This window comes from Chrysemys picta, chromosome 15 (genome assembly GCF_011386835.1).
Source record: "Chrysemys picta bellii isolate R12L10 chromosome 15, ASM1138683v2, whole genome shotgun sequence".
Classification (NCBI taxonomy): domain Eukaryota; kingdom Metazoa; phylum Chordata; order Testudines; family Emydidae; genus Chrysemys; species Chrysemys picta.
The window spans coordinates 12226725-12251688 of NC_088805.1; the positions used below are offsets into that span (position 1 = coordinate 12226725).

Consider the following 24964-nt stretch of genomic DNA (forward strand, 5'->3'; position numbering starts at 1 on the left):
TGGGGATGGTAGGAAGGGAACAACAATGGAGTTCCCATTCTTGTCCAAAACAGCAGTACTTAACAGGGTATTTCTCATGACTGAGAATAATCTAATTTGTGTTCATCCAAACCTTAGGGAACCTTCTCACAATGTATATGGTTAAACAGTACGCTTTTTACAAGAGGAGGTGCTGGGACACAGTGCAAGATCTCTGAAAAAGAGTGTTGTCTTGTGACACATTATAGTTCACATTAACTTTAAGAACTCAGTTGCAACCTTGTGGAACCATTGTACATTACCAGGCAAGAGGCTGATTCCCAGACCCATTCTCTTTAGCCCACGGTGCAGAGAACACCACCATTCAGCAGGATGTTAAGAGTGGCAAAACAAATCCAAGCCAGGCCTCTTCAGACAGATGATGGGAAATTTAAGTAGGGATTGTGAGAGAAAGTTAGTTTTATCACTTGTAATTTTTGTTTCCCATAACAGAGGACATCCCCGGGTCTGGACATTACTCCTGGACAGGGATCAGTGTTCTCTGCAACATCATTTCATAAAATTCTGCAGCAAGAACTCCTAGATCAGATAACAAGATGAACATATTCTGTTGCTATGAAATATTCTTCATTTCCATCCCCTCCCATTTCCACTGGGTTTAGATTACCCTAAACTACCCAAGGGAGGAGGAGTAAGAAGTGAAGGTTAGCCTGCTGCATTATCTGGAGAACAGCACAGGATGTGAGGTCATGGGAGCCATGCCACTTAGCATAGCAAAAAAAACACACACAAAACTTGAAAATAATCATTGCCAAAAATATCTCACCATTTTTTGGTCACCGAACATTTGACTATGAAGCCTTAGTCAAAAATACTGATGGATATAAAATTTGTTGATGAGAATTTCAACATTTTTGCTGTATTCTCCAGATGGCTTGGTTCCATTTCCAGGCCTCTTTTCCTGTGATGTTCTCCAGGTTGTCTCATACATTCTAGGGAAGAGAGAAGCTTGTAGACATCTTTATCAGCTTATGTGTCCCCATAGCTTTCTAGGCCCTGGCTGCTGTGCTGTTCTCAAGCAGTTTCTCTACTTCTGGCTCCCGTGTTCCCTGGCTCCAGTCTGCCTGACTTGATGAACCAGTGCAGGGAGCGTGCACCGTAATCCAACTCACTTGCCCTCCTGGGGAAAGTTAACTGTAGCTGAGTCCCAACACGACAAGGAAACCAAACCAAGTGCACCTTGCTGCAGCAAAAATGATGAAGTCTGGGGCATCTTGGAAAGGTGTCAACTACTGCAGCCATTGGATTGCAGAGTACACAGGGTCCTGCTTCTGGGCTGGATCTGTTCATTTCACCATAATTAATGCAAGTTTAGGCTTCCTCATGCTCCCTTCCTTTGAGTTCACACACCATCTCTGGACTGATGCAGCACTGAACTTTGAACCCAGGAGGGGACTTCCACAGCTGAGAATACATAAACTAGTAGAAAACATTAACAAGACAACTGTAGAATGCAGGATTAATACAATTAAAAAGCATAACAACTTCAACTACAAGTTTTGTTTTACCAGCAACATTTTTATATGTAGTTAGGGTCTGTCCAGAATGCTGGATGGCCTTTGTTATGAGAAATACAAATCACAGAGGAAAAAAAATCAGTTTTCTGCAGGAATGACTGGACACAAAACTTTAGAGCAATAAATCTCTTATATCAAAGTGATTAAATCTTAGTTTGAAGTCATCCGCCTGGTTTCTTCCACAGATTGTAGTATATGAAGAGCAGGCCTAGTTAATTGTTTCGAATCTTTCGTGGGTTATGAATTCCGTCTGACTGATCAGTGTCTCAAAGGCAGGAATTTACAATATCTTACTACACCTCTACCCCGATATAACACGACCGGATAGAACGCGGTAAAGCAGTGCTCCGGGGGGGTGGAAGAGCTGTGCACTCCAGTGGATCAAAGCAAGTTCGATATAACGCTGATTCACCTATAACACGGTAAGATTTTTTGGCTCCTGAGGACAGCGTTATATCGGGGTAGAGGTGTACTTTGCAGAGATCAACCTTGTCACCCAACACTAACTGCTATGTATAGTGTAGTAGGCCTGTGTTTAATTCCCCAGTTCTCTCCCCACTATCTTTGGGGTAGCAAAGCTATATAGAAGCAGTGGTATTCAGGAGGCGCAGTGCAAGACTCAGCAGCTACCCCAGCTAATCAGTGACTTCTTTGGCATGCTGGTGCTTGCAACATGGAACCTCTGGTTTGGACAGGAGAGAGCAAAGGAAAAATAAGAATGAATCAGACAGGGAAAGAATACAGAATTCATGCAGACCATCCTGCACTTGCCAGTGTTGTTGGGTAGTCTATAAACAGGAAAACATTAGGACCAAGAAACCATCACACTCCCTTACCTGAGCACCAAGGTGGTGTTTGAAGATTCATTTGTCTGCATTGTACGCAAGCCTGCATGCAGTTTCTTCATCTCTTGTGTGTGCAAAATGTTACACAGTAGCCTAAAGAGAAGCAATATTTGCACTTCTATTCAAGGATTTCAAAACACTACAGACAATGAATTCATTCTCACAGCTCCACTAAGAGGCAGATATTATCCCCCTTTCACAGATGAGAAACCTGAACTAACTTAAGACACAAAATTAGAGTGGTATTTGAGGAATAAAAACCCAAAGTCTTTAGTAAACAATTGAAAGGTTCTCAAAACAATTTATTTCCATAAATTAAAAACACACACACAAAAGAAAAAAAAAAATCAGTGGAATTTTAGATTCACAAACTATTGAACAGAAACTAATCTGCCGAGGCATAACAGAGGCCAATGTTACAAAAAGAGTACAAATTTCCATTGAGCTATTTATTAACATGATAATATCAGACACACATCTCATTCAGGCAGTTAGCATCCACTCTCCAGCAGAGTGACTGACATCTACCACATCACAGAACCCAACTCTGAACAGGATACGGTAAATGAGAATGGCCTGCCAAAAACCACATCCGGAAAGCATCAGAAGTCAAGTGTACACAATCCTGGGGATACAGGGTCATGAGAGCCCCCTCAATATGCATCAAGTACCTTTTGCTGCTTGGTTTGCAGCTGGATGAGAACATTAAGCTTTGATTTCAGTAAAATAAAAACCCCGTCCATCCCCAGCCAGCTACGGTCCTCAGGAAAGAGCCCAGCAATGCAAGCTGAACATCTGACAGAGTACATGGGGACAGCTCTGCAAATTTGCCTTTTAAATGCACTCACAGTAATTCACAGAGCCATATGTACAAGGTCTTTTCCATATGGCAAAAAAAATCCTCACTTGGGTGGCTCCATTTTAGGAAAAGGCAAGTGTACACTTCCTTATGCTAGAGAAGCATGTCAATATCCCAAAGTTTGCATCCTCCACATTTCTCTCATAAAAAGACTATATGGGACAGAAGCATCTCAGATTGGAGTTTAAGACACCCAATCATTGCACTATTGTCCCTCACAGTATAAACTGCTGCCACCACCAAAAGTCAGAGCAAGGCTACTGCTCCAGGAGCACTGCAAACAGGAAAAGAAGTTGTGGAGAACCACAAAAGCATGATTAAGGTTAGACCACCTGAAAAAGGGGGGGGGGAATCTAGATTAGCTTATACCTTCATTACACAGCTATAAAAAAAACCCTTGATCATGATAATGCTGAAGTGTTAGAGTTTTCAAAAATCCTGGGGAATGTGGTACATTGGGGAATCACAGACCTGAACAGTTCCAGCGATTGTAAGTGAAATGGAGCTGAATATTTTCATTGTGCCTCTCTGCTGTAGCAACAAAAAGAGCTTTCTGTGACGTTATTTCAAAGTGACAATAAACAAGGCCAAGAGGAAAGAAGCAAAGAACAAAAGGTAAAAACAAATTAAATGTTTCAAAGCACACGCTAAGCGGGCAGAACCCTGCTTGGACCTGAGTTTTCTCCCTACCCCCCCACTTCACAAACCCCCACAGAGGTTATATCCCAACTCCACCATAGAGCCAGAAGATCCCTCATTAGCATTAATTCCACATCAGTATTAATTCATTTTGTAATAGTGTGTCATGAAATCCCACATTGTGGCATAAAAATGAAAGCGAAGTCCCCTACTGCAGCTTCCAGTCAGTCAATATCTGTGCTGATGTCATGAATTGTATGGGGAGTTTAAAAAACATTTTAGAAGGCAATATCCACAGTAGTGTGATTAGTTATTTTCAGGGATCCCTTTCATAATATGAGGAGGACTAAGGTATCACTTAGTAACCTCAATGGATCAAATGGACCTGTACAGCAGTAGCCAAAATGGTATGTCAATAGGCCCAAATTTTGCCTCAACCAGCATAAAACAACCAAAGCAGTAGTTTGCATTTCTATTTCAGTTTTCCTCACTGGGTAAAGATGATCAACCCCCAAAACAAAGGGGTAAACAGTGCAAGAATCCCAGCAAATGAGCTGGGAACAAAACAAACCCAGAACATTATTCACTGAAGTCACACAGTGCAATCATCCAACATTTTCTGCCTGTTCAAAGTTCTTGAATTTAAACAGATGGCTTGTCAGTTTAAGTTCTCTATCAGGTCAACAACAATGCTGGCAGAGCAGCAAAAAAGATCGCAGGGTATCCTCAACCCATGTTTGCGCTGGGTGAGAAAGCTCATTCACTACATGTCTGACGTACACACTGATTTTGGAGGTAAATAGAAAGTTGCTGTAGGGGCACATTGGTAAAAAAAGTGCAAGTTGCAAGTGGCAGGGAAAAGAAACAATGGAACTGTTAAACTTTGAGAATGTCACCAATGACAGCATCCCATTAAACTTTGCCTGAATAACTCCTGTAGGCACTGAAGAACAGAAATTACCTGAATTGCAGCTTCAAGTAAGGATCCCAGAGGGGAGCACTGGTCCTCAAAAGTATGGCTGAGAGACTACCCAGTGCTACTTCAAATTACGAATGGCCTTAAGTATTAAAAAAACAAAACAAAAAAACAAAAACACACACTTTCTATACATTAGGAGGCTTGAGTGAATCTCTTTGTACAACACTAGCCATTAAGTACAGCACTGCTGTATACTGAACCTCTAATTATATAAGCTATGTGAAGCTCTATCCCAAACTAGAATTCTAAGTTAAAATGGTAGAAAGATGAGATGGAGAAAAATCTGCTTGGCTTGTTGAGATCAAATTAGTATTCTTGTCAGAATTAAAACCACTAAAAAAAAAAAAAAAGAGTATAAACTTCACACTGAAGTTCCTGGTGCCACGTCTCTGAGCATAGTCCCACTAACTGAACATTAGTAATAGCCTTCTGCTACTCCCTACCTTCCCCCCTCCCTCCAAAGGCAAAGCATCAGCAAACCAGGTTAACAAATCCACTCTACAATTTGTTAGAACTTAGCATTTAGCGCCATTTTTCTTAATGTGTGATTAAAAAAACCAAGGTAAGTAACAGTAAAAGGCGCCTTTCATGCAGCAAATAAAGGAAAAACACATACAAAGTGCAACTTATTTAAGACCTGGTCATGTATGGCTGCTGCTGACTGAGTGCAGGAAGGGCAACTGAATCACAGAAGAAAACTTCTGGGCACAGACATGGAAGTAATTAAAAGCAAATAAACTATTTTTCTTTAATTTTTGAAGTTTGTGGTATCTCAAGAACCCACCTCCCTAAATTCATCTCTCTGAATTCATCTCACCTGCCTCTGTCAAGTTGTCTGGACAAGCCACTACAGTAAACAGCAGACTCAAATGAATATGCAAAAGTTCAGGAGTATTTCGAATCCTAGTGTCATTGAAGGTGTACTATTTCCTCCTTCACTCTCCTTATCCCACCTGCAGGAGGCGTTTAAATATTAGCCACAATTTCTAAAGAGGTTGGGGAGGAATAGCATGCCTCCTGGCTGTGCTACACTCATGCAGGGGAATTAAAGGACTCTCTCCTGCATCACTAAAATATATATATATCACTATATATTTTAGTGATGCATATATATAAAATCACTAGTGTGTGTATATATATATATATATACACATACACACACACACACACACTAGCACCTCAAAGAGGGTGACAGCCAACGAATGATCATCAGGTATTAGAACTGAGTGGTTGGCAAGGTCTGGAGAAATAGGCAGATCCCTCCCAAGCGGATCAAAGCATTAAAGGAACTGAGCCATTTCCCACTAGATGCTTCCCTCAGCTTCCAGATGCTTGCTCCCGTTCCTCCTCCTCTGCAAAAAAGGCTTCAAGGTCCATTAGTTTCTGAATCAGGAGGGCATCTAGCTCTCTGCCCTGTAGTGCAGCCTTTTTTGCCCGGGTGAAACTACCCGCCACTTTAACTCTGCTTCGTGCCTTCCTCTTCCGGGGAATAGTGAAGTCCTGGAACTCCAGAATCCGCTTCCTCTTCTGCTGGCTGATAGAGATCAAGGATCCATTTTTCTCCTTGGGCTCCTCAAAGATGGTTTCCAGACACCTGGGAAGGGCAAAGGGTATAAGTTAGAATATCAGAGTAATATACTTCTTCGTTCACAGAAGTGAAAGGAACCATCCTGCAGTGTCAGGGAAATGGACTATATGACTCAGGCCTTTAACATCTCTAACTTCTAGGATTCTACAATTCAATGATCCTTCCGGGGCCTCTTGCATGCAAACTTATCTGGAGCTCATGCTTCTAACCAATGACCACTTCTCTTTAGAAATAGTTTCACATCACCCAACTGTTAGTATATTTCCTGGATAGTTTCTTGTTGGTGCATAGATATGCAGGTGGAATCTCCCTCTGCCCGTTTTAGTCCAAAAGCGCAGACCAAGGAACAGAGGCATCTTTATCCTAAGGAACAGAGGCATTTAGACCTAGACAACGGATTTAAAAAAAAAAAAAGGGGGGGGGAGGAATGTAAAATTGTCTGTAAAGAGTATTCTTGGTATTTTGCACTGAGGGGTCTGTCCATGTCTACATTCCATGTCAGTATATATTTGGAATATCTTGTTTGCTTTTGAATTTTGGAAATAATGGGTACTGTACATTGGCTGCACAATTAAATGAATGCAAATAAAAGGTAAATACAAAAAAGTGACATTTAAACCTTCAACATCTATAAGTTCTCAATTTCTGCTACTGTAAACTTCCTGTCCTCAATCACTCATAAATATTAAGGACAGATTTTCAACCTGCTTTCTGAATTACCTTTCTTCAGCAGTTCAAATCAGAGCCATCATTTCAACTCTGTTTTGAAGGGTGCTTATTTTTCTCTTTTTATTTCCCAAAGACCTGTAGTTTCATATCTCCAACCAGTTCAATTACATATGCCTCACCCCACCTGTTGGTGAATGTAACCAACCTGGTCGCTGGAGGGGACTTGTAGTTCTTGTTTGTGTAAATTTCTTCTAAACTAAATTCTTTCTTCTTCAGCCTGAAAAAACAAGTAGTGAATGAAGCCATGAAGCCAGGAGAATTTCAGAATCATCTTCCCCTACACAGGCAACCTGACATGGGGAAAATGTGGTTTTCCTCCTCAAACTCCATTAATTAATTTGTAATGAGTTTTAGAAAGAGATTTGATAAGCTAGTTTTGATAAACCTTTCAAATGGAGGTGCTTCAGGAAGTTGTGGGTTGTGACCTGGCATTTCTGCAAGGATGAATGCTCCTCCCAGCATGAAGTGACATTTCTAAACAATGATACTCAAAGGCAAAATAGAAAAATACCCTCACAGGTCACTGCCTTCTGGGTTATGAATAGGGGTCTACCAAATTCATGGCTGTGTAAATCATGTCCATGAAATCTGGTCTCTGGCTGCCCAGCTCTGAAGACAGAGCAGAGAGCGGCAGCTGCTGCCCAAGCACCCAGCTCTGAAGGCAGCACCACAGCCAGCAGCATTGGAGAAGTAAGGGTGGCAATACTGCAACCCCCTAAAGATTTGCAATCCTCTTTTGGGTTGGGCCCTCCAGTTTGAGAAACTCTGCAGAGAAATCACACATTTTTTGTGGGTTGGTCATGGCATAAATACACATCCATGAAATTTGCTATCTATGCCATGACCAACCCACAAAAAATGTATGATTTCTCCACAATTTAAGTAGATCCCTAGTTATGAAAAATGGAGAGGAGGAAAAAACATTTCAATGGCACAAAAGATTAATGGATTTCATCTTATAGACTCATAGACTTTAAGGTCAGAAGGGACCATTATGATCATCTAGTCTGACCTCCCGCATGATGCAGGCCACAAAGCTGTCCCAACCCCTTTCCCTTGACTCTGCTGTTGAAGTCCCCAAATCCTGTGGTTTAGAGACTTCAAGTAGCAGAGAATCCTCCAGCTAGTGACCCCTGCCCCATAGTGCGGAGGAAGGCAAAAAACCTCCAGGGCCTCTGCCAATCTACCCTGGAGGAAAATTCCTTCCCGACCCCAAATATGGCGATCAGTAGAACCCTGAGCATGTAGGCAAGATTCTCCAGCCAGACCCTCATTGGCCATTGATACTAATTTTACCAGCGATGGCACGCTGTTCATTTGACTAAAATCACGTTATCTCATTAAACCATTCCCTCCATAAACTATCTAACTTAATCTTAAAGCCAGACAGGTCCTTCGCCCCCACCGTTTCCCTTGGAAGGCTGTTCCAATATTTCACCCCTCTGACGGTCAGAAACCTTCGTCTAATTTCAAGCCTAAACTTCCCCACGGCCAGTTTATATCCATTCGTTCTTGTGTCCACATTAGTACTGAGCTGAAATAATTCCTCTCCCTCCCTGGTATTTATTCCTCTGATATATTTAAAGAGAGCAATCATATCCCCCCTCAGCCTTCTTTTGGTTAGGCTAAACAACCTGAGCTCCTCGAGTCTCCTTTCATACGACAGGTTTTCCATTCCTCTGATCATCCTAGTGGCCCTTCTCTGTACCCGTTCCAGTTTTAGTTCATCTTTTTTAAACATGGGAGACCAGAACTGCACACAGTACTCCAAATGAGGTCTCACCAGTGCCTTGTACAACGGAAGCAGCACCTCCTTATCCCTACTAGATATACCTCGCCTAATGCATCCCAAGACCGCATTGGCTTTTTTCACCGCCACGTCACATTGTCGACTCACAGTCATCCTGCGGTCTACCAGGACTCCGAGGTCTTTCTCCTCCTCCGTTACTTCTAACTGATGCGTCCCCAGCTTGTAACTAAAATTGTTGTTAGTCATCCCTAAATGCATCACCTTACACTTTTCACTATTAAATTTCATCCTATTTCTGTTACTCCAATTTACAAGGTCATTCAAGTCTCCCTGCAGCATATCCCGATCCTCCTCCGAATTGGCAATACCTCCCAACTTTGTGTCATTCGCAAACTTTATCAGCCCACTCCTACAATTCGTTCCGAGGTCAGTAATAAATAGATTAAATAAGTAGATTAAATAAAATCAGTCCCAAAACCGAACCTTGAGGAACTCCACTGGTGACCTCCCTCCAACCTCTTGAGACTTGGTTTAAAATTTTACTATAGACAATGGTAATTCTTTTGATGCAATTTCAAATGTAATCTCTGAAGAAACATGTTATCCTCAACCATCCACCAACTTGCCACTTCTGCTCTTCAACAGTGGCCCTGGACTAGAACAGGTCAGACTCAAGTACATTGGAAAAGTTGTGTGTGTCGTTGACATAGAGACTGCCCAAATTAATATTCAGCTTTGGTTTTCCTACATCCTGTTGGACAGTCAGGTAAATTGAGATTGCAGACAAAAAAAAAAAATCTCAGAATTTGGGTTGGTAGGGGATTCTAGAAGGTCATCAGTTTTCTCTCCCTGAATTGTAGCAGGACTGATTTATTTCTAACATACCTGTGTCTACTTGAGTTATTCAAGGCTAGACTGTAAGGGGAATTCCATCTCCTACCTTGGCAATTCATTCCATTGCTGCTTCTAAAGTTTTTCATATTTTTCCTAAATATTACTTGGAGTAGTTCAAATCCATTACTCCTAGTTCTTTCTTTTCTGATTGATGAAAATTGATCTTTGTCCTCTGTAACATCCTATTTGTTTGGAGACAGCCATGTACCTCCTCATTCTTCTATCCAGACAACATACCCAGCTCTTAACCTTGGCTTATGGAGAAACTGAGTACCAAGACCATCTAACTAGGAAAAGACTAACTGGGCAAGTAGAAAGAATGGACAGAAGAGGAAAGATATTTATTGGAATGGTGATGCTACAGTGCTGGACACATGCCTTAGAAGTAGCAGATCCCAGTATCACTGTCCATTTAAGAGAGACATCTCACCTTTTTGGTCTGGGGAGTCCCATGGGGGTGAGGTTAGGATCTGGCTTGGGAACAGTTTTCCGGATCCGGATCTGAGAAACTCTCTTTGGCCTCTTCTCTGGCTCAGCCTTTTGGACAAAGAGAAAGAAATATAAAATAAAGGAGCAATTGCTTACCTATCAGCAGTGTTCTCTTCCACTTGGGGTCTCCATTTTAAGTGTGTGTAAGTAAAACATTGTTTGTATGAAGCTAAGGCAGGCTACATATCAGGGAAATTTTGTAGTATAACACTTTTTTGGCAACAAAATTTACATGCTCCAGGCAATACAAATGTATATCTATTTTTACTATAATGTATGAAACATCAAGCCATTCAGCAAGGAGAGTGACAGAGTGATGTAGCTTCACCACTGAGTTTCTTTATATCAAAACTGGATGTTTTTCTTGAAGAAATGCTCTATTTCCACCACAGGTTATTGGGCTTGATGCAGGAATCACGGGGACAAATTCTATGACTTAGGACATCAGACTAGATGGTTACAGAGGTCCCATTTGGCTTTAAAAAAAAATCAAATCAATGAATCTTGCTAGTGTTTGTCAGTGGCTTTCTGGGAAAGGTAAGGAAGAAAGCAATCTTCCAGAATTCTCTTCTCCTCATAGGCCCTCTCTATCCCTTTATGTTTTGCTTACCTCTTTCTGCTTCAGCAACAGCTACTCCCCATTAACGCAGGAGTAGCACAGACCAGAGAAATGCAAGGAGCTATAGTGATCCAGGTCTTGTGTGCCTGGGGAATGAGGTCCAAGCTCAGACCTAAACCCTAATCCTTGTCTAGTTGCAGTGCAACACTAGATTTCTAGGTTAACAAAGCCACCATTTTACTGTATGCACAAACACTGGCTGCCTGCCTACTTCCACTAATGAAGACAAGAAGCCACTCACTTTTTTCAGTTTGGTGGCGCTCTGGGATGTGGGACACAGTGGGAGAGAAGCATCGAGTTCATCAAAGGGATGGACCTGTAATTCAGGTACTGAAAGCCTGAGTGGAGAGATTGCCGATTCCGGAAACGTGCAAGACTTTGGTAGCAAATCACAGAGTGAACGTTCCAGCCTATAAATTTGAGGAGGGGAAAAAGACAAAAAAAAAAAAAAAAAAAAAGAGAGGAGGATGAAGAAGAAAGGATATTTAGATTAATGCTGGATTTTTATTGTGACGGCATTCTAGAATCTAGAACATATTATAAATTAGAACCTTGACTGGATTGCTGTAACTGTTTTCTTTGTTCACTAGATGTATTTAAAAGGAGATTGGTCTCCCACATAAGCACCAAAGATACATGAGAGTAAATACCAGTGTTTGAAGTCCAGCTCTTGAACAAGATAAAGTATCTGGGGTGAAAAAATGGACCACAATAATGTCATGTATCTTCATGACAAGCAGCACAGAAGGGCTTAAAGATTATCTACATTTACACACCCATTCAGAATCGGTGTTACACTGAGGTTTTGGCAGACAAACCCTTAAAGGGATCTACCAAAACCTGAAAAGCCACACTGCCAGGATGTGGAAAAACTCACATTCCCACCATATGTAACAAATATTACAGGGTAAGACTCTTACCTTATCTCAGCACTCGTGGTCCTTGCAGCTTCTGTTCCCTGGACAGTCATGTGTGGTAACATGGCATAACTAGTTCAAAAAGAACAAAAAACAAACAAAAAGACAGCTAAATTAGGACTACACCAGAAAAGGGGAGGAAAGACTTCATCAGTATAATCTAGACTCCAAGGAAGCAAAGAAATGTCAGACATGTCAAATGACCCTCTCTCTACCCCACCCCATTCCCCCAAAAACCAGACATGACAGCAACCTACATTTGTCATTAGTGTCTAAGATTCATTGACAAATTATCCAGGAGGGAAATACTTCTATTTTCACTTCTTAACCAAAAAGTATGATGAAGAAACTCAGAAAATTTCAGAAGGGGAGAAAGCTTGTTTTAGTACGAAAGCTGGAGGTGTTTTCAAGAGAGCCTGGGTTCTCCGTTCCAAGCTGGTTTTGTTTGTTTGTTTGAAAGGTAAATTTAAAATAACAAAAAAATAAGCCCTGACAGACTTGCCTGCCAAACAAAAGGAGCATGGTAGCCAAACAAGTATGCTCAAGGACTTCCACAAGATTAACTCCACATCCCCTCTAACTCCTGTTGGAATGCTCTTAATTGATGGGAATATCCAAGTCTTTTCTATAAAGCCTACTGGCTACACAGATCTATAGGAAGAAGACCTACACAGCAGTTTGGGATCTTCTAACACTAAGCTTCTATTTTTTGTATGTGCACTATTAGCATCACACACACAAGAAAAATTAAATAACACAGTAATCTGGAACTGCCTTGACTTCATTTGTTAAGATTAAGGTCATGTCTACACTACAAAATTAAGTCAATCTAACCTAAGTTGGCATACAGCCGCCGCAGTAATTACACCACTTCTGCATGTCTACACTTTGCTCCTTGTGTCGGTGGTGTGTGTCCTCACCAGGGGTGCCTGTATTAATTGTACTGTTAGTGTGGGGCACTGTGGGACAGCTCCTGAAAGCCAAAGTAAGCAACGCAGTGTCAGTGTAGACACACACTGACACTGCATTAACCTAAGCACATTAACTGTGACTCTACACTGCTAGTGGAGGTGGAATTATTAAGTCAGCAAGCAGAGCAGTTACGTTGGCAGGAGCAAAATTTAGTTGTAGACACTTCCATAGTTAGGTTGACATGACTTCCATCAAATTAACTCTGTACTGTACACCAGACCCAAGTCCCTTATCTGTTCTCTCCATTTGCCTATAGCTAAATACATTCAACCCTACTAAACTTAGAAAGCTTTAAACTTTGTTTTCCATGTATCCCAATCTGTCTGTTAAGGAGCGTATATATTTTTGCCGTAGATTGCAGACAGCATGGCAGCAGTAGGCATGAACCACACTTACATAGATACCCAATTAATTTATTTACCACATTTATCATTAAGTGCCACATGTACAGTGCTTCCTCTCCACCAGTATTCTAGTCGCTACTAGTCTGTCAGTGCTAGAATTTGAACTGGTATGTGCATGGAAGTCTCACCTGTTGGTAACAAAATATTCTGCTTTATTCAGTAAAAATGCAGGTAAGAATGATGAAAACATTCCACTCCTCTAAAAAGTTTAGTCTCAGAAAGGCAGTAATGTGGAAAAAGGTTTTGCTTAAAATAAAAATTCTGATCACTATCTGGTAGCAACAGCTTTACAGGAAGGAAAAACTATTCCAGTGTTCACTGCCTTCTCAGTTATGAAAAAGCCAAAGCTAAGTGAAAGAATCCAACTGGAAGGGAACTTTCTCATCACAAGAAAAGGTCCATGTGAAGCTTAGGACTGCTATGATTGATAGTGTCAAACTCTGCTGACACTCGTACATGTCAAATCCTTTCCTGATATTCACCCATCCTTATCAGAATAGCTTAATAAATTTTTTATCCTATTAAGTGTGGGCAAGGAGATGGTTACTTGACCTTGGCATATATTGCAGCAAATATATTTCTCCATAAAGCAGCAGCAATTCCTTTATGAAAGACTGTTTGAGTACAAGAATCAGTCCCCCTCGCCCTTCTGCCTAATTTAGAGATTACATCCCTTTTTAAAAAAAAATGAACAGCTTACTAGTTTACCCAAATATTTATAACGTTTTGCATTTTTAAATTTTTTAAATTATATTTCAGTTTCTGTTTTAAACATTTCAGCTGGCTTTTCTTCCCACATTGTCTTATGACCAAATCCTTCAAAATGTCACTTTTGTTGTCTATTTTAGAAGCAGAATTTGCTCAGTGCTCTACTTGAGAGTTCATTGAGTATCACCCTTTCCAGCTATTATAGCATGCTCCAATAACTTCTCTTTAAAGAAGCTGTGAGTGGGACAGAAGAGTCAACCACAATTTCTTCTCACTTTAAGAGTGTAACATTTCTTGAACTGAATTTTAGGGACAGCATACTGCATTTCAGTCTCTTGTTATCTGACCAGAGAAGTACTTAGATTTTACTTGGCTTCTCTCCATTAGTAATAAAGAACATTTCACAGTGATTTTTTAAAATTGGCCTTTAGATGCAGGGATTAAATCTTCACTTATGTTAACTGACTGAAAGACAGTCTGACTTGGGTGGGAAAAAGAGTGGGAAGAAAGACTGATGCCCATAAAACTAGCTTATCAAGTGCTGCATTCAGCATTAGCTTCCCATGCCAAGTGCTACAGCTCTCAACTCAAGAGACTAAAAACTCACCCGATACACAGATGTACATTTTTCAAAAGGGTTTACATTTTTCTTATGATTAGTGGTGATGATTAAGAATTACCAACTCTGTTCAGTTCTCAAACTGTAGCTGGACCTGGTCACTCCAACCCAGTTAAGAATCTATATTATAGAAAGCTGTACATGAAATATTGCTTCACAAAGTCTGGCAGAGAGATCACAGCTCCACAGGATGATTGATTATAAAGTTGGTTCCATAGGACACTATTTAGCTCCATTCTTTTATTCCCTAGGAGTTTTATTTAAAAAGTTCCAAAGCTTATGCTTTACACTTGAACTAGTATAGAAGGTTTTGTCAAGACCTTGGTAGACCAAGAGAATTTACATCAGTAGATTGAATACTTGATTAGCTCTGGCCAGCAAGGGCCGCTTTAAACCTCAGGGGTCTCAGATCACAGATAGTGAAATGTATGTAGTTAGTTATCTGGTAAAATTTTTGCCTACACCAAAGAGGGACACAGAGAAGCCAGGTTCAACGTTTCTTTAGAGATCACAGTGGTAGGCAAGAGAATTCATCAGCTTATCTATTTTAATGTATAGGCTTTTTTATAGTTCTCATAATTGCAGTATTTGAGTACCTCTCAAACAGCCCACCCCTGTGAAGTTAGGCAGCAGAATTATCCTATATTATAGATGGGACAACTAAGGCACAGAAAGGTCAAGCAGGAAGCTTGCAGCATCTGCAGAGCCAGTGGTCCCATCTCTCTTCATTCCCCATGTAATGCCTTAACAAGTCCACCCTTCGTCTCATGCAATTAGCAGCAAAAAAACAAACAGTCTTTATTCCTCTCTCACTCCTATTTAGTTTGATAAAAAGGCCAAAATTCATCAGTGATCTCACTGGAGCTGCACTTATTTATGCTAACAGTGCATCTTGCAGAACGGTCAACAGGAATAGTTATACAGAACAAGTTACAATTAAAATCAATGTAGAACAGTTCATTAGAATGCAATTAAAAGTTTAACTGAGTGCACCACAATTATTCCTCTCTGTTCAGATTTGGAATTTGCACAGCCACATAAGCCCATCTTGTCATGGCTCGAGCTAGACTGGTAGCTCAGGTGTCTGAAAAGCTTTCCTACCTCAAAAATCCAGTGGCTCTGCAGTCATTTAGAACAGAGTTAGTGAAGTAGCTCATCTTTCTGCAATATATATTCTGGTGCATGGTGTATATGTATTGCAGGGAGGGAGAAGAAGAGTTAGCGGTTCTGCCAGAAGAGGAGATTATTAAAGAAACCAATGAAAACGTACTCAAATTCAGATAACAGAGACGGTTCTGTATGGAAGTGTCTTCTATTGAGCCATTTCCTGAGTGGAGTGTGCAAGGTTAAACAGGAAGTAGCGGAAACTGACCCTCTACTCCAACCTCTAATACCCTTCTCCCTCCCCAAAAGCTGCAACTATATACACTATGTATTTATTCTCAGAAAGAAGTTGATGGATTTTACCTGTTCTCGATGCCCAGACTTGGCTGCCACTTGCAGTGATTGGGATGGAGAGGAGTGAATTCGGAGGGACAGGCGGAAGGACCATGCTGGCTCCATATGGAAAGTACCCTGCCCAGTGAGTAGGGCAATGAAGAGAAGAGGTCATCTGATACGGAAGTTGGAGACCTTAACCCTTTCAAGCCCTGTGTGAATTGTGACATAAACAGTCTCTGGACAGTAGGAATTCGACTGGTTACATTTCTTCTTCTTGTCCAGATCCTGTAACATCCAGGGGAAGAAAGAGCTAACACTGTGTGAAGGCCAAGCAGGGAGCACCCTGTTCTTCTTTTAGCTATGGGACTTCTCCTAATGTCATGACTAGGGATTACGGCCTCTGGGGTTGTTAGAGAGAGAGCAGAAGATTGCAGCTCCTTACGGAGATTAGCGTCTTCCCTGAAAGCTGATGCACCTGAGCAGCTTTGGGACAGGAGGAAAGAAAAGGTCCATTTTGAAGGCTGTGACGGATGTAATGGTGCTTCTCCTAAAGCTGGTATATCAGGTACACACTGTTGGGATGTAATCCCCCTGAGGTTTATCAAAGAATCAGAGTCCAATTTGATGTGAAAAGAAACTGGGGAAATGGGGGTATTGAAGACTGATGATGGAATGTTACTACTCCAGTCTAAAATGTGTATTTTGGCGGAGTCTACAGGATAAAGTGCCAACGGCTGAAAGTTGAACATCTTGGTGCACAAGCCATCAGCCTGGTGAGAGTTTAACTTCATGTTAATGCATGAAAAAACTTCCAGTAGCTTTTTAGATCTAAGTTGGCTGAACCTTTCAACCACTGGATGGTCAGAGGAACATTGCAGAGTCTTTAACCTGTGGATGCTTTTGGGTGGGGCTAGTAGTTTACTGGCCATAGTAGACAGCCTGCTTAACAGTGTTGGTTCTTTGGTACATTTACTAAGTTTCAAGCTGTTCAACAAACTGCACCTATTGGCTCTCTGCTTTGACATGTGGTCCAGTCTCATGGCTATTTCTGCTTCCATTACTGATGGTTTACATGCAAAATATACAGAGCTGAGGAGTTTGTGTTCTTGCGTAGGAACAGTTCCAGGGGAATTCCCTATAAAAGCTGAGCTTTTAACTTTACTTTTTCTTACAGTTTTGAGCTCATCTGGTGTGGGAACCTTCCTTCGTGGCTGCTTCTTTAGTGAAAAAAGTCCTCTTAGTTTGTGTGTACTTCCAAAGGCACCATGGATTTCATCATCCCCAGCAAAGCTTTTAGCTTGTGGTTCAGAGAGAGAAACAGGAATGAAAGGGGTATTATCTGCTGACAATTCAATGTGGGTCCCTAAATGAAAGCTCAGGCTTTCCACTTCGGAGTCCATAGTCTTCATATGCTCTGAATTATCATCACCATCCTTGGAAATCTTTGGCCTTTTGGCTTCTTGTAAAGTGCTATATACTTGTTTATTGTCACTATCATTTATACTGCTCATGACAGCGAAGAGCTGCTCTCTAGGACCTTCAGTCTTCATGACTCTTGAAGATGTCACCAGTTCATTTGAAGAACTATCTAAAGGCTCACTATCAAACACCACGCTCTCCTGCAATGGGATTTTTGCTTTCTGTGTGTCTTTTGACTCCTTTATTTGCTGTGCCAGCCCCTCACGGAGTAGGATGTTTTGAGCTGGAGGTACTTCAGTCTCCTCACACATCTTTCGCTTAAGAGTTTGACATTCACCTACTTTGACCAATCTCTCCGCATTAGACACCTCATTTTCTGCACTGATTGAGTCATGTGGCGTCTTTATTTGGTCTCCTATAACCTCCTTCCTGTTGTCTTTGCTCTGTGAACTTAATTCATAAGGCAGACGCACTTCACTGCAATCGAGACATTTTAAAGGTGTTTCTGTGTCGTTTTTTGACGGCTTATTACATATTGTGTTATAATGGATTTCTGACGTTTCTTTGTTAACTAAGTCTTTAGATTGCAAATAATTGTCTACGATTTCTGAAAGCAACTTAACATCTCCTAATTCTGAGTGATCTTTAACGCAAGTTTTTCCTTTATCTGAAATGTTATTCAAACTACATTCTGGGATCTGTTCAGTAGAGTAGGCTTGTGAAGGCTTTTCATAAGGCTCAGCCTTCAGAGGCACACAGCTTCTAACTTTGTCACCAGAAAATGTCAAGTCTTCTAGCAAAACTCCTAAATAATTTTTATGGTCAAAAATGGAATGCATTGGCATCTTTATTTTTTCTGCAGTTACTGCACTTTGCCTCTGGTCTTTTACAGATGGTCTTTTAAACTTCTGTACACAATCAATACTGTCTGATGAAATTACATCCATCTCTTTTACAACTGGCTCACTATCCCCTGCACTTACAGACCTCTCCTTGCTGTGAGCATGAGAAGCCCTACACACTTCTAATTTAACTGCATCGTTTAGGGAGCTAATTGCTTTTTCTCTCTCTTCAGATGCGCTGTAGTTGCCATCAGCTCTTCTCTCAAATGACTCTATCAGCTCAAGAGGTTCTATAGCAGAATAGTCATTACAAAGAGCATTTGCTGAAGATGAATCCTGGTCAACTATCTGTGCATTCTCAGATGATGAAGGCAGCTCATCTTTTTGAGGCAGGCAGATTTCCGAGTTCTGAGCCAAAGGTGTTTTTGAAGTTACACCTTTCAAACTGGAAAGCTCTTGGTTTGCACAGAACTCTTCAGACTGCACTGGATTCACTCTCTCTGGACTGTCAGGAACTGTAAAAGTCACAAGTTCTGGCTGAGGATAAGCTTTATTGCTTTCTATGATTCTATGATTTACTGAAGAATCCAACAGGAAGCATGTTTCATTTGTGATCTCTGGAACGAGTCTCATATCTTCTGGTGCACCTGAAAGACTCTTGCAGGCTGACTGTGAGACAGAAAAGGATTCAACAATGGTCTTAATTTTATTTTCCGGGCCCATAACCAAGCTGCCCATGTTCAATAATGCAGAAAGTTTGGTATTTTCTGCCAATATTGTATGTTCTTTTTGATCTTCCTTTGCACTACTGATAGAGTCTGTGTATTCTGAATGGTCCGCATTTACCAGACTTTTGGTAGAACTATAACCCACCATACTTCCTTTGAAAGTTCCTTGATCTTCCCTTGTACTGCTACCTACATGATCATATTCTTTTAATTCTACTTTCTCCCCTTCCGATAGATCACTGATGGAATCTGTGTATTCTGAACACTCTGTATCTACCATACTATTGGAAGAGTTATCCACCATTACGTTTTTGAAAGTTCCTTGAAAACTCTTTTCTCTTAAAGACTCATGAACCAATGGAGTTGTGTCTTCATCTTTCTTTAGAGTTAATGGTTCATTTTCCTTGAAGCGGATAGATCTTTTAGGTTCATCCACTGAACTTGTCATAGTTTGTACACCAGTGTTCGATATTTGCTTATTTGAGATGTTTAAGTCATACTGTTGGAACTCTAGAACTTCATCGGCTACTCGGGTTTCATTTTGCTTGTATGAAACTGGCCCATTAAGCTCACTTTGACATGCGAGATATTGATTTTCCACCTGACAAATGGTCTCATTTGGTTGCTTTGAATGTTTAAAACCTGACAATTCTAAGTCAAAGGATTCATCCAAATGTTTTTCATGACTTGGGATGCCGGAGTCTGTGTCACTCTTTGAAGTAGTACCTTTGGAAAGATTGTATTCACAAGGTATCACAGTCTTCTTGTACATCTTTAGTTCTCCCTCTCCCAGGACTACTGTTGTGTTGCCAAGTTCAAGATGGATACCAAATATGTTTTTTTTCAAATCTCTGTTGACTGACTGTTCACTAGTCTCATTTTGGTGACTGCTTTTATGAGCCTTTACACTATCCACAGTTTCTATTCTATCAATTTCATCTTTCTGTAATTCATAAGAGTTAATTTGTCCTTGTCCCTTAGCTGTATCAGAAGTTCTCTCTCTGGTGCCAGAATCTAGCCTTTCCTCTGTTATTTCACTATGGCCATCATAGAGTTTCGAGCTTTCTACTTCGACATTTGTATTTGAAATCTCCACTTCTGATAATCTAGTAGTGGATTTATCTGGAGCGCAAGCTGAATGCAATAGCTTTTCTGCTGTGGAAGTACGACTTGCCATATACTGAAACATATTGCTGCAATTCCAACTATCTTCACAAGGAACAGATTCACATGCTACATGAGTGTTCTCCTCGGGAGGGTTGACTGCCTTTTTATCATTATGTATAAGGCAGTCTCCTGTTTCCAAGCCACTGACTTCTTCAGTCTTCAATTTAGCCTGCGCTTTAAAGGAATCCTTGTTCAGTGTAGCATTATCCAAGCTGGTACTATCTGATAAGATGAAGCAGGTCTTGACAGCTGAACAGTTGTCTTTTATACACTGGTCATTATGAGAACATATGTCACTTTCTTCATTTTCTATATCCATGACCATCTTCTCTGTATGCCCCAGTGCAGAGTGCATGCTCTTCTGGGAACCTTTACTTGCTACATTAGAAGTATTGAAACTCCTGTGATTTAGTAAAGACAATTCTTCCTTTTTATGAAGCAGAAGGCCCGCATGTTGTGCCTCCACTTTTGCAGAAGAAATGATGGATTCTTTCTTAGACAACCTGTCCAGGTACACATCTCTGTTTGAAACTGCATCAGCATTACAAGAAGAAAGTTCACTTATAACCCCGAGAGACACTCTTGATTTTTCTGCATCATGACTAAGAGCTTCACCTAGTGTGTAAGCAAAGTTAGCGTCTTTGCATGTAGGCAGGTTGACATTAACACTATTTGCTTCTGGAGCTTTACCAAAACTGTTGTTCAGATCTTCTACCACTGAACTGCTGTTGGTTTCCTTTTCAAACAGTTGTGCCTCAAGGGAAACTTCACCTACCTTGGAGCCATAGTCCAGAAAATCATGAACAGGGGGAGGAGAATTTGCATATTTATTGTAGATATTTTTAGAGCACGTATGCACGTCTCCAGTCTGAATACTGACAAGGTTTTTTGTGTCCACCAACAGAGTTCTATTTTCTTTTGTATGTTGTTTTACTACATCATTAATACATATTTGCCACTGGTCCCCATCCTTTTTCAAGTTATTAATTTCTGAAGGGATTCTTAAATCTCCTTTTGGAAACTCCCCAGTTGATGACACAACAGAACTAGGAACTGGCGAATTAGAGCTCTCTGAATGAACATTTTCTTGAATATCATACCCACTATCCATGCCACAACTGTTCTTCATAGCAGTTTCTCTCTGGATTTCAGCAACTTTCCCATAACCATAGTTGTATGAATGGTCAGTGCAACTATCCATTTCCAATTGTTCAGCCTCATCACTGGACATTTCTTCACTTTGCACTGGAGAGAGCTGTTCTTCCATCACAGGTTTGGAGATCCAGTTCTCTAGAAACTCAGTTCTTTGACTATCACCATCACAGCTTGGGCTTTCTATCTCTTCAGCAAGATACTCCTCCTGTTTTTCACAGATCTCAGTAGTGTTGTCTTCCAGTGGCATATTTCCAGATTCCAGACTACACAAACTTCTTAATGAACCACATAATGCTTCAGAGCTTTCTTTTGAGAGAAGCATAACAACTTCAACACTACTTTTAGATACAGGAACAGCACTGTTGTTATGAGAGCTGTTTTCTTCATCTTGCTGGTAAGTCTGGTAACTGGCAGGTGCTGCATTAGTTTCATTAACATGGCTTGATCTAGACAACTCTACTCCTCCAGTCTCTGAATCAAAAATAGCACAACCCATTGTGGTCAATGACATTGTAGTACAGGCTGTTAATCCTTTATATTCTCGCTTTTCTTGTGGATGTTCTTTTGTTGATCCAGTCTCCACAACTGTTAAAGGCGCTAAAGGAACTAAGGTGTTGGTTTCTGAAACCTCACCACTGGCCGTGATAGTGTCTATATCTGGGCATTCATTGTTCTCAGATGGAAGACCTTTACTCACTCTGTCATTCCTGTATCCTGCTTTACTAAATATCCTAGTCCCATCAGCCTTCATACCTTGTACTTCTTCAGTGGGCTTTGGCAGAATTTCAGGTGTCACCTGTACATTTGTTTGGTTTTCTTCTGCACAAGGAAAAATAAATAAATAAATAAAAAATCAGTACTGCACTCTAAATTAAAAAAAACTTCCATTTGACTTTCTTCTCTACTTAATATACAATTACGAACAGCACACTTTTGCTAATTGATAATTAATCACTTTGACAAACCCCACCACCAGTTTACTTTAAAACAAGTAAAAATTCTATTTTAATCCTAACTAACCTATTTGCATGGATATTAAACATAACTGGTATGGATCCAATATTATCAATTTCCAGATCACTGTAATTCAGGAGTTCAGAGCCAGAGGTCATATGAGTTCTATCAAACTAGTGCTTATTTTCAGTAGCATTTTTCTATGATGAATAGCAAATTACAATATGTACAGATTTAGAAGAGTGGGAAGTAGACAAGATGTGTATTTAAATTATCTGGTGGGACAGAGTAAGAGGTTTCAAAACTGAATGAATTTATACTCTCTTAATTGTATTACAGGAGAGAAGATTAAAAAGTCTCCTCTTACTATAACTTTTGTACTGCCAACTACTGTTCTCATGCAGACAGGGAACTAGAGGAAGATATGCATGCATAGTTGAAATGAAATTTTGCAATGGAGCAACTGTTTCAAGAGCATTTTGTATTTTTATTCCCTTTCTCTCTTCCAATCTATCCAAATGTTACCAAGGTTAAAAGTAAGAAGCTTGAGGTGGAAGAGACCCATTAGATTGTCCAAGTCCATTTCAATACCGAAACAGTCTGATTACCTCTTCTTTTTCTTAAATCTCTTCACTAATGCCTCTTCTTTCTCTACAACAAAAGGAGTGCCTCAGCTTCACCTTCGAATATTTTAATAAATCTGTTTCCATGTGTATCTTCTTTTCTAACCACTTCCTTTAGTGCGTTCTCCCACACTTGGGTAAAAAGGATTTTCCTTTTAGTAGCCTCTACTTCTGTGCCAACTAGCTTCCTTCAATTCATTTCATTTGTAAATTTTTCCTAGTTTGATATTTCTGGATTGGGAATCCATGCCCCTTTTATATAGGTGTTCAGCACGTTATCACTAAGATCACCAAAGATGTCTATGTGTGTGGCTCCATGAACACACTTAGCATTCTATTTATTCTCTATCACTGCCTAATCCCTAAAGTGCCACCGCGTGCAGAACTCTTCCTCCAAAGAAGGATCCAATTAAGCTTGTAGGTCTATCTTATAGAACTGGTAAACATATTGATAGAGGTTCAAGTGTGCCTTACAAATTCCATCAGACTGCACTGAGATGAACTGTATATTTTGAGTGCCCTTCTGACATCTACAGAGTATTGAACACAAGTGCTGTATTCCATACACATGTAGACGGTTACTTAGCCAAGATGTCCTGGGGAACCTTCTGGTGTCAGAATAGAGTGAAGTCTATTTTCTGTTGAATGCAGTGCACTATTAGTGCTGCAATGTGGGATTTTAAAGTCGATATTTTAGATGTATTGTCAAGCCCTGACTTAGGGACTTCAGAACATATCTTTGGCCTTGACTTGTAAAGTACTGCATGATTGCACCTCCATTGGTACTTGAACCCATGACCGGGCTCTAGAATACAGACTGTGGGGCAACTTCATGTGATGTATGTAAGGTGGTGTAGAAGGCCAGCCTTCCCTTTTCAATTACTTCCTTTCAAGTGTCATGCAGCTAAACTTCACTTTTCTGGTTCATGTTCAGAACTGGACTCCCAACTCCTGCAGGGAAAGAAGATGGCAGATAGACCAATAGACTGATCATGTCAGAAGACCAAGGCTCTTTGGACACTAAGGAACAATCAGAATCACCTTGGCTTTGTATCATTTTGCAGAGTATGAATACAGGTGGCAAGACATACAGAAAGGATTTCAGCCATCTCTTGGACAGGATGTCAATTGCTGTACCCTTGTGGTTCCTTCTCCTGGAGGTGCCTTGTTGCTCAATCTTGACATGACTGGATCCAGCGAGAGTGCACCCAAAAACCTGACTTGCAATTAAAAAATAATCTTGAGATGGAGGCTCCACTTGCTTGAGTATATTAACTGTCTGCAGAGCCAGCTTACCAGGACAGTAGATTTTCATTTTATGAGTGCCTGTCATGGATCCTTCCTCCTTTTGTACTGATTACAAAGTTCTTTCATAAAACTTATGTATATTGCGAGGTGAGAGTGTATTAGAAATGACAGCTACTGTAAGGAAAGCATCCTATTATAAGACAGTGTTATAAAGATGTATAATCATATCATGTCTCAGCTTGATTGCCAACAGCATATCACCTTAGAACAGTGGTTCCCAAACTTGTTCCGCTGCTTGTGCAGGGAAAGCCCCTGACGGACCAGGCCAGGCTGGTTTGTTTACCTGCCGCATCCACAGGTTCATCGGACATACTGGCCGCCGCTTCCAGCAGCACCCATTGGCCTGGAGCAGCGAACCGCGGCTACTGGGAGCCATGATCGGCCGAACCTGCGGACGCGGCAGGTAAACAAACCAGCCTGGTCAGCTAGGGGCTTTCCCTGCACAAGCGGTGGAACAAGTTTGGGAACCACTGCCTTAGAAGTTAACCAAAAGAGTGAACCTAAGCATTTCCCTCTTGAATCCCAGCTCTCTCACACATCAGGAACTTTGGCCTACATTTTCAAAAGTGACAAGTGATTTTGTGTAGCCAACTTCAGACAGCTTAAGGCACCTGATTTTTCAGAAAGTAAATGCTCAATATTACCTAAAATCTGGTCTTCTTTAAGATAAATTGGGACACCCAAATGTTGAGGCAATATAAAAGTTACAAGCCTCTTTGGAAAAAAGTTAGGCATTTAGGTCTGATACTGCCCTGCATCCT

General features: G+C 40.7%; 1 protein-coding gene across 4 annotated transcripts in view; it reads right to left on the reverse strand.

Annotated features, from left to right (window-relative positions):
* Positions 1-2677: 2677 nt before the first annotated feature.
* PRR14L (proline rich 14 like) overlaps positions 2678-24964 on the reverse strand; it is a 36117-nt gene continuing 13830 nt past the window's right edge. For 3 of the 4 annotated variants that reach the window (XM_065567874.1, XM_065567875.1, XM_065567876.1), the window contains 6 exons: positions 16035-22137; positions 11868-11936; positions 11189-11357; positions 10270-10376; positions 7341-7412; positions 2678-6472 (listed from right to left, as the gene is read on the reverse strand). In XM_065567874.1, coding sequence (XP_065423946.1) covers positions 6196-6472; positions 7341-7412; positions 10270-10376; positions 11189-11357; positions 11868-11936; positions 16035-22137 — 6797 coding nt within the window. In that variant the 3' untranslated portion in view covers positions 2678-6195. Of the gene's footprint in view, positions 6473-6717; positions 6830-7340; positions 7413-10269; positions 10377-11188; positions 11358-11867; positions 11937-16034; positions 22138-24964 lie in introns of all 4 variants that reach the window. The other variant, XM_065567877.1, reaches the window with a different exon arrangement.